We start from the raw sequence: 14,782 nt of genomic DNA, 5'->3' as shown, positions 1-14,782 counted from the left end.
TTTTTAATATTTTCACTGAACAGCATTTCTAGTTAATTTTAAAACTAAAAGAACAAACTAAAGTCTTCCCCTTAATTACATAAAAAGCAGAGAACTCTCACCAAGGTAAAATAGTTGAGAAACAGGTGGCCCAGAGGCCTCTGATGTCAAGCAGTCATGAAGCTGAGAACAAATCATTGGAAAGCGTCTAAGCTAAAAGGTGAGACTGACCGATAAAGAAAAAAGAAAGATGTATGAATTAGGAGTTAGTGAGGAAGACACTGAATTGCATTTCAGGAATATATGTTACTTCTACATAAAGTGTCTTTTTAATAGTTACAATTTGAAAAAATCTGCTAAACTGATCATCCAAATGAAGATTTAAGACAAAGCACCTGCATGGACATTGCAAGGTGGTTAAGGTGTCCACTGCACCTCCTAGTAGTGTATCAAATGCAGAAAAGTAATAATGCTGTCCTTAAAACAGAGGTCTTCACATAGTGAAGAGAGCAAGACAAATGACTGCACAGCAGGAAAAAATATTAAAATTTCTATTAATAATTATTTCATCCTTTACTGTGTATGTAATATATTAATACCATATTATATGCATATTTTATAAAGAAATATACAAATGCTGGCAACACATGCCATATAATTTTGCCTTTTAATAATACTATTTTTTTAAACTCTCACTTAATGAAAAGAAGTCTGGAATCATTGTGCCAAAAAGTTAAAACTACAAATCTAAAGATTTAAAATCAAGAGTAATCACACAAAAGTAACTCTCTTTGAGTACCTCTCCTACCAGGAGTAATAAAATTGTGAGACTCCACTGACACATAAAGAATATCCAAACTCATGGTGGGGCCTGGGTGGCTCAGTCAGTTAAGCGTCAGACTCTTGGTTTGGGCTCAGGTCATGATCTATCTTATATCTTAGCACAGTCTGCTCGTCCCTCTCTTTTCCTCCCTTCCCCCTCTGCTCCTCCCACTCAGAGCTCCCTCTCCCTCTCAAATAAAATCTTAAAAAAAAAAAATACAAATTCTGTGTATTCATGGATTAGGTGCCTCTTCAGAAGTACATTTTATATGTATTGAAAAGATTAAAATTTTGAGAACTCCATAAAGTATTTATATCGTTAACTTTAATTATATTATTTATACAACATCTGCACTTTAAAACCTCAGATTACTTTCTCATACCACTGCTAGGAAGCCTTCCCCATTGGTACTCAATACCACTTGCAGACTGCAGAATAATAAATTCAAAAGGATTAAAATATTGAGCACACAACAGGGGAAAAAATCTAACACATCGTAAAAGTTCACAGATCAAGGACTTCTGACTCAGCAGCTCCTGCATCCTTTGTCTCTGCCATGTATTAGTTGTGTAACTTAAGGCATGTTATTTACCCTTTCCAGGTCTCAGCTCCTCCTTCAAAACCTTATGGATGTAGCATAGTGATTAAGGGGCCAGGCTGTGAAGTTAAGACTTCTTGAGACTGCATCCTGCTCTACCACTTACTAGTTCTGTGATCCTGAACAAGTACCTACCTGTGCCCATTTGCTCTTCTATAAAATGGGGATAATAGCAGCCACTTCATTAGACTGCTGGGCAGTGCCTGGCTGGTAGTAAATGATCATTAAATAGTAGCTGCTATAATTATTGTTGTCATTGTCGTCTTCATGATAACAAGTATTTAGTAAGTACTATGCTAAGTACTTTGATTACTTCGTTTAATCCCCACAGCAGTCCTATTAAGTATTAAAATTTCCATTTAAAGACAAAGTATATAATACCTAGCACAAAGTAAGCCCTACTGAAGGTAGTCATTTTTTTGAAAAATTATAATAAGGTAAATAATCCAAAACTTAATACAGCAATATTTAGTTCATGTTTTTATAACAGGAAAACAAATTTAAGGACAAAATCAGAAAGCAATGTATCTTTTTAAAAGAAATGAACCCTAACAATCACCAATAGTTGTCATAGATGATATGTTTCCCTGAATAATTCATCTAAATTCTGATGAGAGGATGCAAGATGCTTAAAAAAATAATAAAAATAAAAAAGCCGTATTCTCCATTATAATGAAGGTTCCTGAAGCAATGATTCCTTACATCCAAAGTCAGGGACCTCATTTAAATGTGATGAAAGCTCCGCATCCTCTACCTTCAGAGAAAATATATACACTTAAAAATTTAGCAATTTCAGGGAGGATTTATGAAGTCCAGGATGAGAATCTCTGCCCTAAAGATCTGGGACTTTTCCTTTTTATTTTGGATTTCTGCTTTTACTTTCCAATATACATGTTTGGTTTTTTTAAAATGAATTCTCAATACCTCAAGTGCTCATCATCAAATTAAGGAAGGCTATATATACAGCTATTATTAGTTTAAAACACACTATTAAAGTCAGTGCTCATTCTTATAGGGGCCAGTTTCCTATTACCAGTGTGAAATAATATTTTGAAATAAGAAAAAAACATACATCTTAACATAGGAAATGAACAAGTTGCTACACAAAATTTACCACCTTTAAGGAAGACATTAAGTCAGGATTATACAGATTCTGAACTTAATCAATCAATACAAAATGAAGATATAATAGTGATCATTACCCTCTCTAGTCTTCTTCATCCTACAAAAAAAGCCAAAGGATAGTATATTTCTAAGAGTCATCTTTGTTATTTTAAAATGACATAATAGTATTTGATGACAGATATTAAACATTAAGTATTAATGTATGATACATGTTTCTAAAGGGATTAAACTACAATCTAAAATCTTCTTGATCAATAATTTGTATCAAAGAGCTTACCATTTGGGGGGTCTCGCCTCTTCTCTGTTTGAAAATAAATTAAAATAGTATTATTAGACATGTAATACAAACATCAACATAAAAATCAATTAATTCACTTAAATTTGGTCTTATTCCTAAGTCAATGTACAAGTGGTTAAGAAAGGTTTCTCTGAGGAACTGACATCTGAATAAAATGAGAGTGAACATTTTTAAAGGCCCTAAGGAGGAACAGCACGAAGGAACATCATAAAGCCTGGACTGGAGTGAGCCAACAGAAGAGTAAAAGGAGATAAATCAGAAGGAGAGCCAGGGACTTGGATCACCACGTAGGGTCCCACAGGCCATGGTAAGGAATATAGACTATATTCTATATATGATAGGAAGATCCTATAGGGTTTTCAGTAGGGCAAGTGACATAATCTATGTTTTTAAAAGTTAACTTTGGCTACTATGTGGAAAAGAGGTTGTAGGAGGCACTGAGTGACAGCAGGGAGACTAGTGAGGGAGTTACAGTAGTCCAGTTGACCAATGACGGTGGCTTACATTAGGGGAGCAGCAGAGGCAATGAGAAATAGATTCACATTATGTTTTTGAAAGCAAAGACAACAGATTGACTGGATTTATAAGAGACCATGGTGAACCAGAATGGAGCCCTTTACCAGGTTGGGGAAGATGAGGGGAAGAGTAGGAATGGGTCTAACTGGGGTTAGGGAACATGGATCAAATGTTCCGCTCAGACATGTTACGTCTGAAGGCTATTCTTATGTCCAAATTAAGTAAACAAGCCTGAAGCTTGGGGGAGAGGTCAGCAATGTAGATAAAATTTGGGGAAGCATAAGCATATGGACAGTTTTCAAAGCCACAGGACTGAATGAAAGCACAAGGGTAACGAGAATACTGAGGAACATCTGATCACTGAGGCAGATCAAATAATAATAAAAAGCTATAGCAGATCAGGAAGGAGTAAAACTAGGAGAACTATCAATCTTTTGCACTCTTACATACCAGGTTTGATATCATTTTGGCTTTAAGAAATTCAAAAGTGGTTGAAGAATTTTTTTAAAAATGTAATTTCCACAGATTTTCAAATATGAAACTGTCTAAAATTATAAGAGAAATACCCATAAATAATGATATAATAAAGTAGTTTATAAATAGATATAAACTAAAATTAATAGGATTTAACTGAGGAACAAGTTAAAAAACCTTGGCAATGGGAAACATAAATTTATTACTCCATCTGGTGGTCTGATGAAGTAACTTTCTAAAATATTTGACATAAGCAAGTCCTATCTATGTTAATGAATGTCAATCTCCCATTTCCCAGGTGATATGATCTCTGCAACTAGAGAGGAAAAACTTCTTAAGCTGATGATAATACAGATATGGAAATATACTGAGATAAATATAAAGTTCAGAGGTTAAGTTCTAAAAAGTAATTTACAAATAAGTCACTATTCTGGCTTGAGAGCCATTCATATGAAAAAAGGGGAAGATCTGGTGAACAAAGAAGAATGGGAGTTACTGGTGTGAGGGTACTGGCTAGAAACATTAGCAGAACAGTGTTTAATCAAATCAAGAGGTGTTTTAACATCAAAGAATAAGTAAGACTAGTTTGTGGAGTACTGTGTTCAAATTTGACCACAGATTTCTCCAAATCTGGACCATGTGAAGAAGACATAAAAATCTCTATAGTGGATTTGGACCACAGTATTCAGGATGATGCATCTATAAACTACACCGTGTGAGGAGTAAGAAACTGAAACTGGTTAAACTAAGAAGTGAAGGCATAACACAATAGATGGCTTCCAATGTTAAACGACTCCTGAGAGGAAAAGAAAAATAGACTAATTCTTCGTTGCTCCAAAAGTCAGACTCTATACATCTAAGTAAGAGAGAAGCAAGGCTGGAGTTTGACTTAGCATGAAGTGCTACCCAGTGATGAATCAGCTGTCTCCCTAATGTGATCTTTCTGCTTCGGAAACACCATGCTTTTAAAAGTTTAGGATCTACATAAAACAAAATTCCTGTACCAGCTGAAAGACACCTTTAAGTGCTTTAAGTGACCTTCCTATTTCAAAGTCAATTATTATGTATTTTAAGAAATATTTTTCCTTGTTTTGATTTGGAAATGTCATATATTCTAACTAAAAGGTACCCCAGAGAGCACCATGGCTTAGCACCACATGTCACTGAAATAGGGCACTGAACCATAAATGATTCTGTACCTTTAAACCCTTTCCTAGCATGGAATCAAGTAGTAAATATCCTTGGTCCCAAATAGAAGTAACAAAAAATAGGTCCCTAATAATTCTATGTACTCATCAATTGAGATATAATAAGAAGGCAATTGTGAGGCAACAACTTAGTTCATTTTATTTTCATTTCTACCTCACCACCCTCTTGGAAACTCATTAAAATAACAATAAAGATGTACAAAATGGAATACATGATTTTACATTCCTGTTTTCTGGATCCAATGTCTTATTTTTTCATGGCTTAGTCCCTCTTGGTGGTAAAGCACATCCTGAAATATACTGATCTTCAGAACTATGGTAACACACACCACCAGATATACAGAAAAACTTTTTAAGGAGTAAACAGCTTGGCTAGTTTTAAGGGGATCTATTTGCTGATCACATCTCCCATATGTTCTTTCTTCTCCTAAAACTGATCTGCTTAGGATGATGATTTTAGAGAGGTTCACCTTTCCTAATCATCCATCTTCCACTTCACAACAGAAAGGCCTAGTACACTGTTGTCAAATATTTCTATATCAATAAATTTAAAATTCTATACTCTCCTGCATCATTCTCTAATTATTTCATATGTATTACAGTCTCATGTGCTAAACTAAGTTCCTTATGGTTTTATAATAGACAACAGTAGAGACAAAATAAAGACAAAACAATGTTCATAGATTGTGTTTGCAACTGCTTATTTGCTTCTATGCTTGCCTAAAAGTCTTTGTTCACAAAGTATTTAATATTCTAAGAATGTAAGAACAATGCCATAAAAATGCAAGAGGCAGTATTTATGGAATGTTACAACAAAAAAAGATTATTAGAATGAGTTCTTCAGTAAACCTGAAGAAAATTAGTTCTTAATAAAAATATTTCTCTTAAGTAAGGATCAGCACATTTTTGGGGGGGACAGAGAATAAATATTTTAGGATTTGCGTGCCATATGGTCTTTGTTGTAACTATCCAACTATTGTCGTGACAAAAAAGCAGCCATTAGATGTATTACACAGACAAAATGTAAGTCAATGAGCACAACTGTGTCTCACTAAAACTTTATTTATAAAAATAAGTGGTGGGCCAGATCTGTCCCATGAGCCATACTTTGCCATCTCATGTTTTAAAGAAAAAAAAAAAGTTTACCAGATTTCCTTTGTCGCCGGCCCAACAAGTCTGTAACTGCTTTTCGGAATTTTTTTGCTTCTTCTTCATTGGCAAAATTAAGAGCAACTTGACAAGTCTGAAACATTTTTATTAAAAAAGGCACACAACAAAAAAACATGAATTTAGCTTATTTAATGAAAAAGCTGATAACCAATAAAGTACATTTCTGAAGAAGGAAAGTTGAGTTTATTAAGCAGATAAGCGCTTATTTAGCTTAGTTTTAATTCTATCTGAATTACTTAAGAATGGTAAAGGCATGGAGAAGGCAAAGTAAAAGACTACTATTAGAAAGGCTGGCTCTCATAGTGGACATTCAAATATTAAATGGAATACTCCATCTTCAACAAAAAAACACAATAGCAAATTGAATTTGATCATTCAACAGAGCTCTGTAAAATAATTTAGATTTTAGAAAAGGCAAACACTGGAAAAGTTGGTCAAATGCAGGTCAGGTCTACCTTTACTAGGTTATATTTTTATTTTACAGCTTAATTGTAGATACTATTTAAATTATTATCTTAATTCAGATAAATTAAAATGTGGAAACACACTGCCATTAACAACAATGGCATTTAATGCACACACACACACACACACATATATATATATATATATACACACACACACATATATTTATATTTTATTAAGGAAAATGTGAAAAAAACAGCTAGAGAAAAAAATACTTTTTGAAAAGATGTATCATCTAATCCAACCTTGTTTCTCATTATAGAAAATTTAGGAAATACAAATATGAAAATAAAGAAAATTAAAATCACCTATAACCTTGTCACTCGAACAATCCTTGTGAGCATATGGTACGAAAATCTTTCTAACACCTTCCTTAAGTATAAGCAATATATTTTTAAAAATCTGTTCTCCCCTTACACACATTTATTGTATTTTAGCACTTTTCTAGGCCATGAACTATTCTTTCTCTCTCTCTCTCTCTCTCTCTCTCACACACACACACACACACACACATTTTGAATTGCAATTTAATATTTAATGTTTAAATGATACTATAGTTTAGTGGGCAATGAAGATTTCATTTTTATAAATAAGAAAACTAAATCCCAAAAAGGTTAAGCTATTTGCCCAAAGACAGAAAGATGATGAAAAAAGAAATTTCTTTTCTACACAGCAAATTATATTTACAGTACTCTTTGAAATCTTTTTTTTTTTTTTTGGCCCTTTAAAATCTTAGCCATTTCTTCCAATTTAGCTATACTATCTATGAAGAAGCTTTGAAAGTAAAATAATTCTTTTTACTTTATACAGTGTTTGCATAAAAAGCTCATAAATGCTTTCCACAGACAAATGTAAAAACAATAACATTACACAGGGCTATAAAAATATATGACTTACATCTCCAGCAAAGGTATGAAAATATCCTCTAGGACTATTATATACAAAGTTATTGTATAACTCTTGTTCCCACAATAGTTTCCCATCCTAGAAAACAGTTAAAATAAGAGTTACCAAGAAGAATCTCCAGGAATAAAACAAAATAGATGACTCATATTCAGGGAATTGCTTATATTAACATTAGCTTTTAAATGTACAGAAAACACATGTATAACATAAATAACATAATTTAATAAGTAATTTCTTAATAAAACAGTAAATTCTGAAGTTTCTTTCGTATAAACTACATATCAAGTTGAGTTTAATTCAGTATGCTAAGATATAATTTCATTAGATTTATATTCCCAAATATAGTTACTCAGTCAAATATAAAACTAAAACAATTACTAGATCATCAATGTTAGACAAGAGTAGAATACTGTTGCACATGCACTGATTATCAATGCATAGTTCCATCAGCAATAGACTGTGTGCTATCAAGTCTTACAGGAACATTTCATGCTCTTTTCCTCAACCCTACAGGTGATGGGAAGGTCAAATATACCTTCTGTACTGTTCATTAATAATCTTTGAATTCCTAACTTTTACACACTGGCCCTCTAATTAAATACTGGTACAAGTAGTTAGTATCAATCATGTGCAGAAAGAGACGGATGATTGAAGTGCCCGAAGGTTAAAAGTATGATTAAGAGACCCATGGATGACTGGACTGTCATATCTACGGCCACAGTAGAAGAAATATAATTAACCTTAATACCAAAGGTGGCTAACTGCAAGTACTCAGCAATGGTTACCTACAATTAGAAATAAGTGGTTAGAGAAATATATAAGTATTACCCTATTTTGAAAGCAAAGTTCTACCTAGACCATGATTTAAAAATATCCAGAATATGCTATACACACATATAATGCAATTCCTTTCTTCTCAGTGGAGTTATATGTGCACTTGATTTCTAAAGAGTGTTTCTCACTAACAATGAGAAATATGTCAAAAAAACTAAGCAGTTTCTTTCAAACTATGCATATGTTCCCTATTTCCTAGAATCACTGCCGGGATGATACTAAGCCACTGATAACAGCAATATGCCACATTTCTCAGCTGTCTTGTAGAATGGAAAAGTGGATGTTAAGAAGCGCTAAGTTACAAAGCACAGTAACTTAACTCTTATTGAATCTCAGGAAAACACTTTGCAATAGACCCAGATGGTTTTCCATTTTATAAATTAATAAGCCAAGGCCCAGAGAAGTAAACAGTTTGGCTACAATCTATCTACCCTTAAGCATCCCCCAGGAGAGTTCAATTTTTTGGGGGGGTAATTATTCCACATATACATATTACAAAAGTCTACCTACAGAAAAGGTTTTAAAAGATAAATGGAGACGTCATCTCTGCAAAAAGGTAATCAACATCAACTATAAGAGATGAATACCTGAGAATGGGCATCCAACCTAGGACAATGTGGATATGTGTTTAAATGTGAGAGATACAAAGCTGTGAAAATCTGAACATACCTATGTTAAGAAACAACATAAGGAAAAACTGGTAGCAAATACATTATTATAGGTATTGTATAAGGCTTTAAACCTAGGCTGAAGTAACTAACAGTACATACTAAACTAAAATATACTTTTATAATTCCCTGAAAGAACTATATATGCTACTCTGTAATGGACAAAATGGAATAAAACAGTATCATCAGAAAAAGAGAACATAGGGAAAGCCCAAGATGTAAAGGTATTTAAAAAACAAACAAACAAATCCTTTAATGTGTGGTGGCAGTTGAAAGATAAAATAGGAAGCTATTAATTCTGGCTTACAACCTATTCCTGTTTGCTTGCAATGCCCAAGTTTCATTACCTAAAACCAAGTTTCATTCTTCTAATATGCAGGATGAATCAAAATTATATATATATAACTACATATATAAATTATAACTGAGGTTAAAAAACCTATTCACCCACCATTTAAATTGGAAACAAAACTCACCTTAATATCAAATATTCTTAAAAAATAAGATCTCTGTGGATTGTCCTTAACAAGACAAGCAACACCGCTACACTTCTTTGACCACATACAGTTACGATCTGCTGCATATAACTGTACCACTGCTGAAGACATAGTCTGAAAAATATAAAATTTATAGCCATTAGGTTCAAAATAACATTCAGATGACCACAGCCCCTGCTGACATCTTCACTGTAACCTCATGAGAGACATTCAACCAGAACCACCCAGCTATGCTGCTCCTAATTTCCTGACCCATAGAAACAAGAAGATAACAAAACATTTATTGTTATTTTAAGCCATTCCTTTTGGAAGTAATTTCTTATGCAGTAACAAATAACACAATAACTACACTAAAAATAACTAAGGAGAACAAACATTTACTGATGCTTAGAACGTGTCAGAAATTGTGTTAAGATTTAGAAATAAAGTTGTTTTGGGCTACTTAACTATGGCTGGGGAATGCCCTCCTCTGATAAGATTCCAAAGAACTGCATGTATATACATGTCTTCTATAATAATAAAGTCAAAAAATGTAAGATCAGTGTATTTTGGGGAACCAAAATTGTATAAAGACCCCTAAGAAATACTGTTCCATGTTTTTAACTTGTGTATACCAAACTCATCTTTGAATTTCAGAGTCATGAATAGGACACAATAGGACACAAAGCAGCAGGAAAATATCCACAAGAGCCATTAAAAAATTATGAAGATAGCTTAGAAATTTTAAAAATGTATATTCTAGGATACTAAGAATGCTGAGTATGACTTTGGCCTGGTCAAAACATACTTTGTTCTTCTGAAAATATAATACATATCATCATTTGCCTGGGTTCTCTGACCCCAAATTCCTAATATTAAAAACTTAAAAAAAAAAAAAAAGGATTTTACATTCATTATCCAAAGGTATTAAAGACGAGCCAAAGGATTAAAATATCAGATGAGTAAATTTGTTTTCTAAGGCAAATTCATATAAATTACAGCTCTTTTAGTATGATGCTATCAAAATGCATTCATTTCTACAAAAAAAACATAATTAGGATATCAAGAAAAAAAAACATCAAAAAATCCTTTTAGGGGTACCTGGGTGGCCTAGTAGGTTGGGCATCCAACTGCTGATTTCAGTTCATATCATGATCTCAGGGATCTATGGGACACAGACACAAGCTCCCGGCTCTACAGGTTGTCTGCTGGTCTCCCTTTTCCTCTGCCCCTCCCCCATCTCACACATGAGAGTGGGCATGCGCCTCTCTCTCTCAAATACATAAATCTTAAAAAAAAAAAAATCCTTTTTAAAAACCAAAAAACAATAAGTAACAGACTGCAAAAGAAATAGCATATTATCAAATACAGTCTGAAATTCCATTATGGGAATTCCCTTACCAAATGTCCAAATGTTAACACACAAAACACTGAATGTATATGTGAACTCAAAAAAAAGTAACAAAAAGCTAAAAATCCACATTTAAGCATTTATATAAATTTACAACAAATTCTTAAAACATCTGCTTAAGAAATAAAGACCAGTGAAACAGTTCAGTTACATTCCATATAAAAGTGGTTGGCACTATATACCTTATTCTAAAACAATTTATAAAATTTTAATACTGAAGAAACCACCTTATCACAAGCTATTTTCAGTAACTAGATTTTCAAAATTTTGCTACAGTCATATTATCAGTCTAAGTATGCCTCTTTCACTCCTTTTTATCTTAAACTAGCAGTCTAAAAATTATACAAGGCTATTTCTGATTAATTCAGGAAAATTATAGTGAATGTGAGAATAGCTTACATGTATAAAATTTAATATATAAATGATAGAAATATAAAAACAGTGACTATTCCTTGTGCTCTAGATTGACAGTGGCTTCATTAAGTTTTTAAAAACATTCCTTCCATTCCTTTAAGGCAATTACAGCTCACCAACGCCATTACTTCTTGTCTTTAATAACTGAGAAGATATTATTAAAAAAACAACACAGGGACAAGTGCTTAGGAAAGGAAATCTATTTCTTATTAGCCCAATAAAGTTAGGTTAAAATTTATTAATTAAAAGGAAAAAAGCACTACATCAAGTTCCATAGAAATAGAAACTGTCCTATCTTAACATATTGCTGATATTTCAGTATGAAGTTATTGCAGTAACATATTCATCCTCTCAGAACTTTGTCAAGGGCAGAAATAAGATAAAGGATGAATTCTGGGATGTGAATCTCTCCCACTGTCCTTCCACAGGGCATTTTTATCTCTTGGGCTTACTCAGCACCATCAGGAACTATTTCACTGATTCCCTATGTTAAGTGACTGCTTTTTTCATATTTCTAGAGTACCTTTTTAAATACCTTGTGTAAATCTCATTACATCACAGATCTTATTTTAAAATAGAGTAATTTTCTGTAATTGATTTATTACCCATTAAGCAGACTGTAATTTCCTTAAGCAACTAAATACTTTCTATATTATAGAAAGTATAGTTTCTAGATTATACTTTCACTTTACCTACACTTTGCTCCAACTAAGCAAACATTTGCTAAATTAAAAATTACATATTCTGATTTTGATAATAATACTATGATAAATGCCCTTTATTTAAGGATATACATCTTGGGGATGAATGGGTGGCAGAGTTGATTGATCTGACTCTTGGTTTTGGCTCAGGTCCTGAAGTTTCTCTCTCTCTCTCCCTCTGCCCCCCCCCCCCCCCCGCCATATAAATAAATCAACAATTTTTTAAGAGGATACACATCTTAAAGTATTATAAAGGGGCATCATATTGGCCATTACTCTCAAGTTGATTCTGAAAATAATAATACGCATATGTATACATAGAAGAAACCCTGGTAAAATGTTATAAATGGTTAACAAATCTGGATGAAAATATGCAGGAATTCTTTGTTACTGCATCTGTAACTTTTCTGTATGAAATTATTTTGAAATTAAAAATATTAAAGCCCATATGATTCACAAAAGCCTAAGACTCTCCACCTACTTGCACAGTCATGACAGCCTTGGGAAGTTGTTTCTCTTCTCAGAGCCAATGCTACATGTACATATATAAACCACCACCCACACTGATCCAAAACTACGAAAACTACCACTTCTTCAAATTCCTTCTATACTGATACAAACTTTGTTAGAACCTTCATCCTGAGTAAGACTTAAATCACAAATATCCACTACTTTTATAGTTCAAATTCTTTACACATTATCACAACAACCACATTATGTAACAGGTCAGAGTAAGAATTTTAAACCAGGAAAATAGATGCTTCTTTAATAAAAGAGATAGAATCAGCTAATGACAGGAAAAAGACTGGAAAATACTAGGTCTTACAGATCCTTGTTTGACAAACAACTGCCTACAAGTACTAAGGGGACTTATTAAGTGAATTAAGTGAATATTAACTATTATTATTTTAATATTCCAATAAATACACAATATTGTTAAAGGAAATAATCTTTAAAGATATATTTTTAATTAATATCCAAAATACACTGAGTGTGGGAAAAGAAACCACAGGATTGAATAAAGAAATCTTTTTTATGGTCACAATGGCCTAGATTAATAGCCAAAACACTCCAGCTTCTGTGTATGTGTATGTACCCAAATTCCTAAAAATCAAACCAGGAAAATCCATCCTAAGTTTTCTCATTATATAAAGATATTTTAAGTATGTTCCTAAATATTCTGATGATATATTCATGTGAAATGTCCCCTTAGTATCATGAATGTGAAATTTAATTATGAAACATAAAAGGAATTACAAAAGTAAAGAAAAAAATTTGGTTATACGTCAATTAAAAATTGAAAGTACAGAAAAAAATTTGGTTATACTTCAATTAAAAATTGAAAGTTATTTAAACAAGGAATTTGGCAGAATTCTTAATTATGCAGTGATCTCAAGGAGCAATTTTTAAAAACACCTCAATTACATGACCTCCTAAAAAACCCAATACAGGCGGGGCAAGATGGCTGAGGAGTAGGGTCCCCAAGTCACCTGTCCCCACCAACTTACCTAGATAACTTTCAAATCATCCTGAAAACCTACGAATTCGGCCCAAGATTTAAAGAGAGAACAGCTGGAATACTACAGAGAGACGAGTTCTCGCTTCTATCAAGGTAGGAAAACGGAAAAAAAAAAATAATAAAAAAGCATCCAAGGGGGAGGGGCTCTGCGAGGAGCCGGGCTAAGGCCAAGCAGCGAGTGCCCCCAGGACAGGAAAGCCCCAACCCAGAGAAGCAGGAGCTTCACCAAGCAGGAGCTTCACCAATCTTCCCGAAGGGAAAGGTGCTCCCAGGGAGTTGGAGCAGGATCCCAGGAAGGGCGGGGATGCCCTCAGGCTCCCAGGGGCACTAACTGAGGACCTGCGCCCCAGGGGGAGAGCTCGCCACACCGCCAGCACCAGAAAGGGCTGGAGCGCACCCCTGCAGGGTCCTGGGAGGAGCCCAAGCGTCGGCTCCGGCTCCAGCTCCGGCAGCGGCTCTGCACAGAGGGGGCTGCGCAGCTCGGAGCAGCTTGGGCAGCGGCTCAGCTCAGGCGGCAAATCCGCACAGAGGGGGCTGCGCAGCACCGGAAGCACGATTCCAGAGGCACAGGCCCTGGAGCTCAGGGCTCCGCGGGGACACAGCCCAGGATCCAGCGCTACCCCCAGGACAGGCAGAAGCCGGGAGGACACAGGGCAGTGAAGGCGCTCCTGCCACCGGGTGGCCCTGAGCTGTGCAGATCAGTGCCACCCTTCTCTGGCGCATCCAGGCCCCTGCGGACTGGGAGCTGCGGTAGTTACTGTGGGAGCTGACGCCAGGGATGGAGATCTGGCCACCACCAGTGGTGGTATTCCTCTTGGTGTCACCCTGTGCCTGGGGCTGAGCGGGCCGCCAGGGAGCAGGAGCCTCACAGGATAAACAGCTCCCACTGAGCTGTACACCTGGCAGGGGACTGACTGGGCAGCTCCCCCAGGTGCACACACCTGAGAATCAGCAAAGCAGGCCCCTCCCCCAGAAGACCAGAAGGAAGGACAGGAGAAGAGAAAGTTCTTAGCCTAGCAGCGCTGGAAAGTTCCAGGGGAAGTCGAGGGATTTACAGTATATAGAATCAGAGGATACCCCCCTTTGTTTTTTTTTGTTTGTCCCACCCCCCTTTTTTCTTTTTTCTCTCTTTTCTCCTTTTTCCAGTACAACTTATTTTTAGCCACTCTGCACTGAGCAAAATGACTAGAAGGAAAA

The 14,782-nt window shown here is 35.0% G+C and overlaps 1 protein-coding gene across 2 annotated transcripts in view; it reads right to left on the bottom strand.

The window, feature by feature from the left end:
• WASL (WASP like actin nucleation promoting factor) overlaps positions 1 to 14,782 on the bottom strand; it is a 71,109-nt gene that overhangs the window by 21,076 nt on the left and 35,251 nt on the right. Inside the window, exons 1-5 of one of the 2 annotated variants that reach the window (XM_072764133.1) lie at positions 10,642 to 10,828; positions 9,541 to 9,675; positions 7,554 to 7,640; positions 6,168 to 6,264; positions 2,803 to 2,826 (exon numbers count right to left, since the gene is read on the bottom strand). In XM_072764133.1, the coding sequence (XP_072620234.1) occupies positions 2,803 to 2,826; positions 6,168 to 6,264; positions 7,554 to 7,640; positions 9,541 to 9,672 (340 nt within the window). In that variant the 5' untranslated portion in view covers positions 9,673 to 9,675; positions 10,642 to 10,828. Of the gene's footprint in view, positions 1 to 2,802; positions 2,827 to 6,167; positions 6,265 to 7,553; positions 7,641 to 9,540; positions 9,676 to 10,641; positions 10,829 to 14,782 lie in introns of those variants that run through there. The other variant, XM_026018636.2, reaches the window with a different exon arrangement.

The sequence above is a fragment of the Vulpes vulpes genome, chromosome 7, assembly GCF_048418805.1.
Source record: "Vulpes vulpes isolate BD-2025 chromosome 7, VulVul3, whole genome shotgun sequence".
Taxonomy (NCBI): domain Eukaryota; kingdom Metazoa; phylum Chordata; class Mammalia; order Carnivora; family Canidae; genus Vulpes; species Vulpes vulpes.
This window is presented reverse-complemented; position numbering and strand designations above follow the sequence as displayed.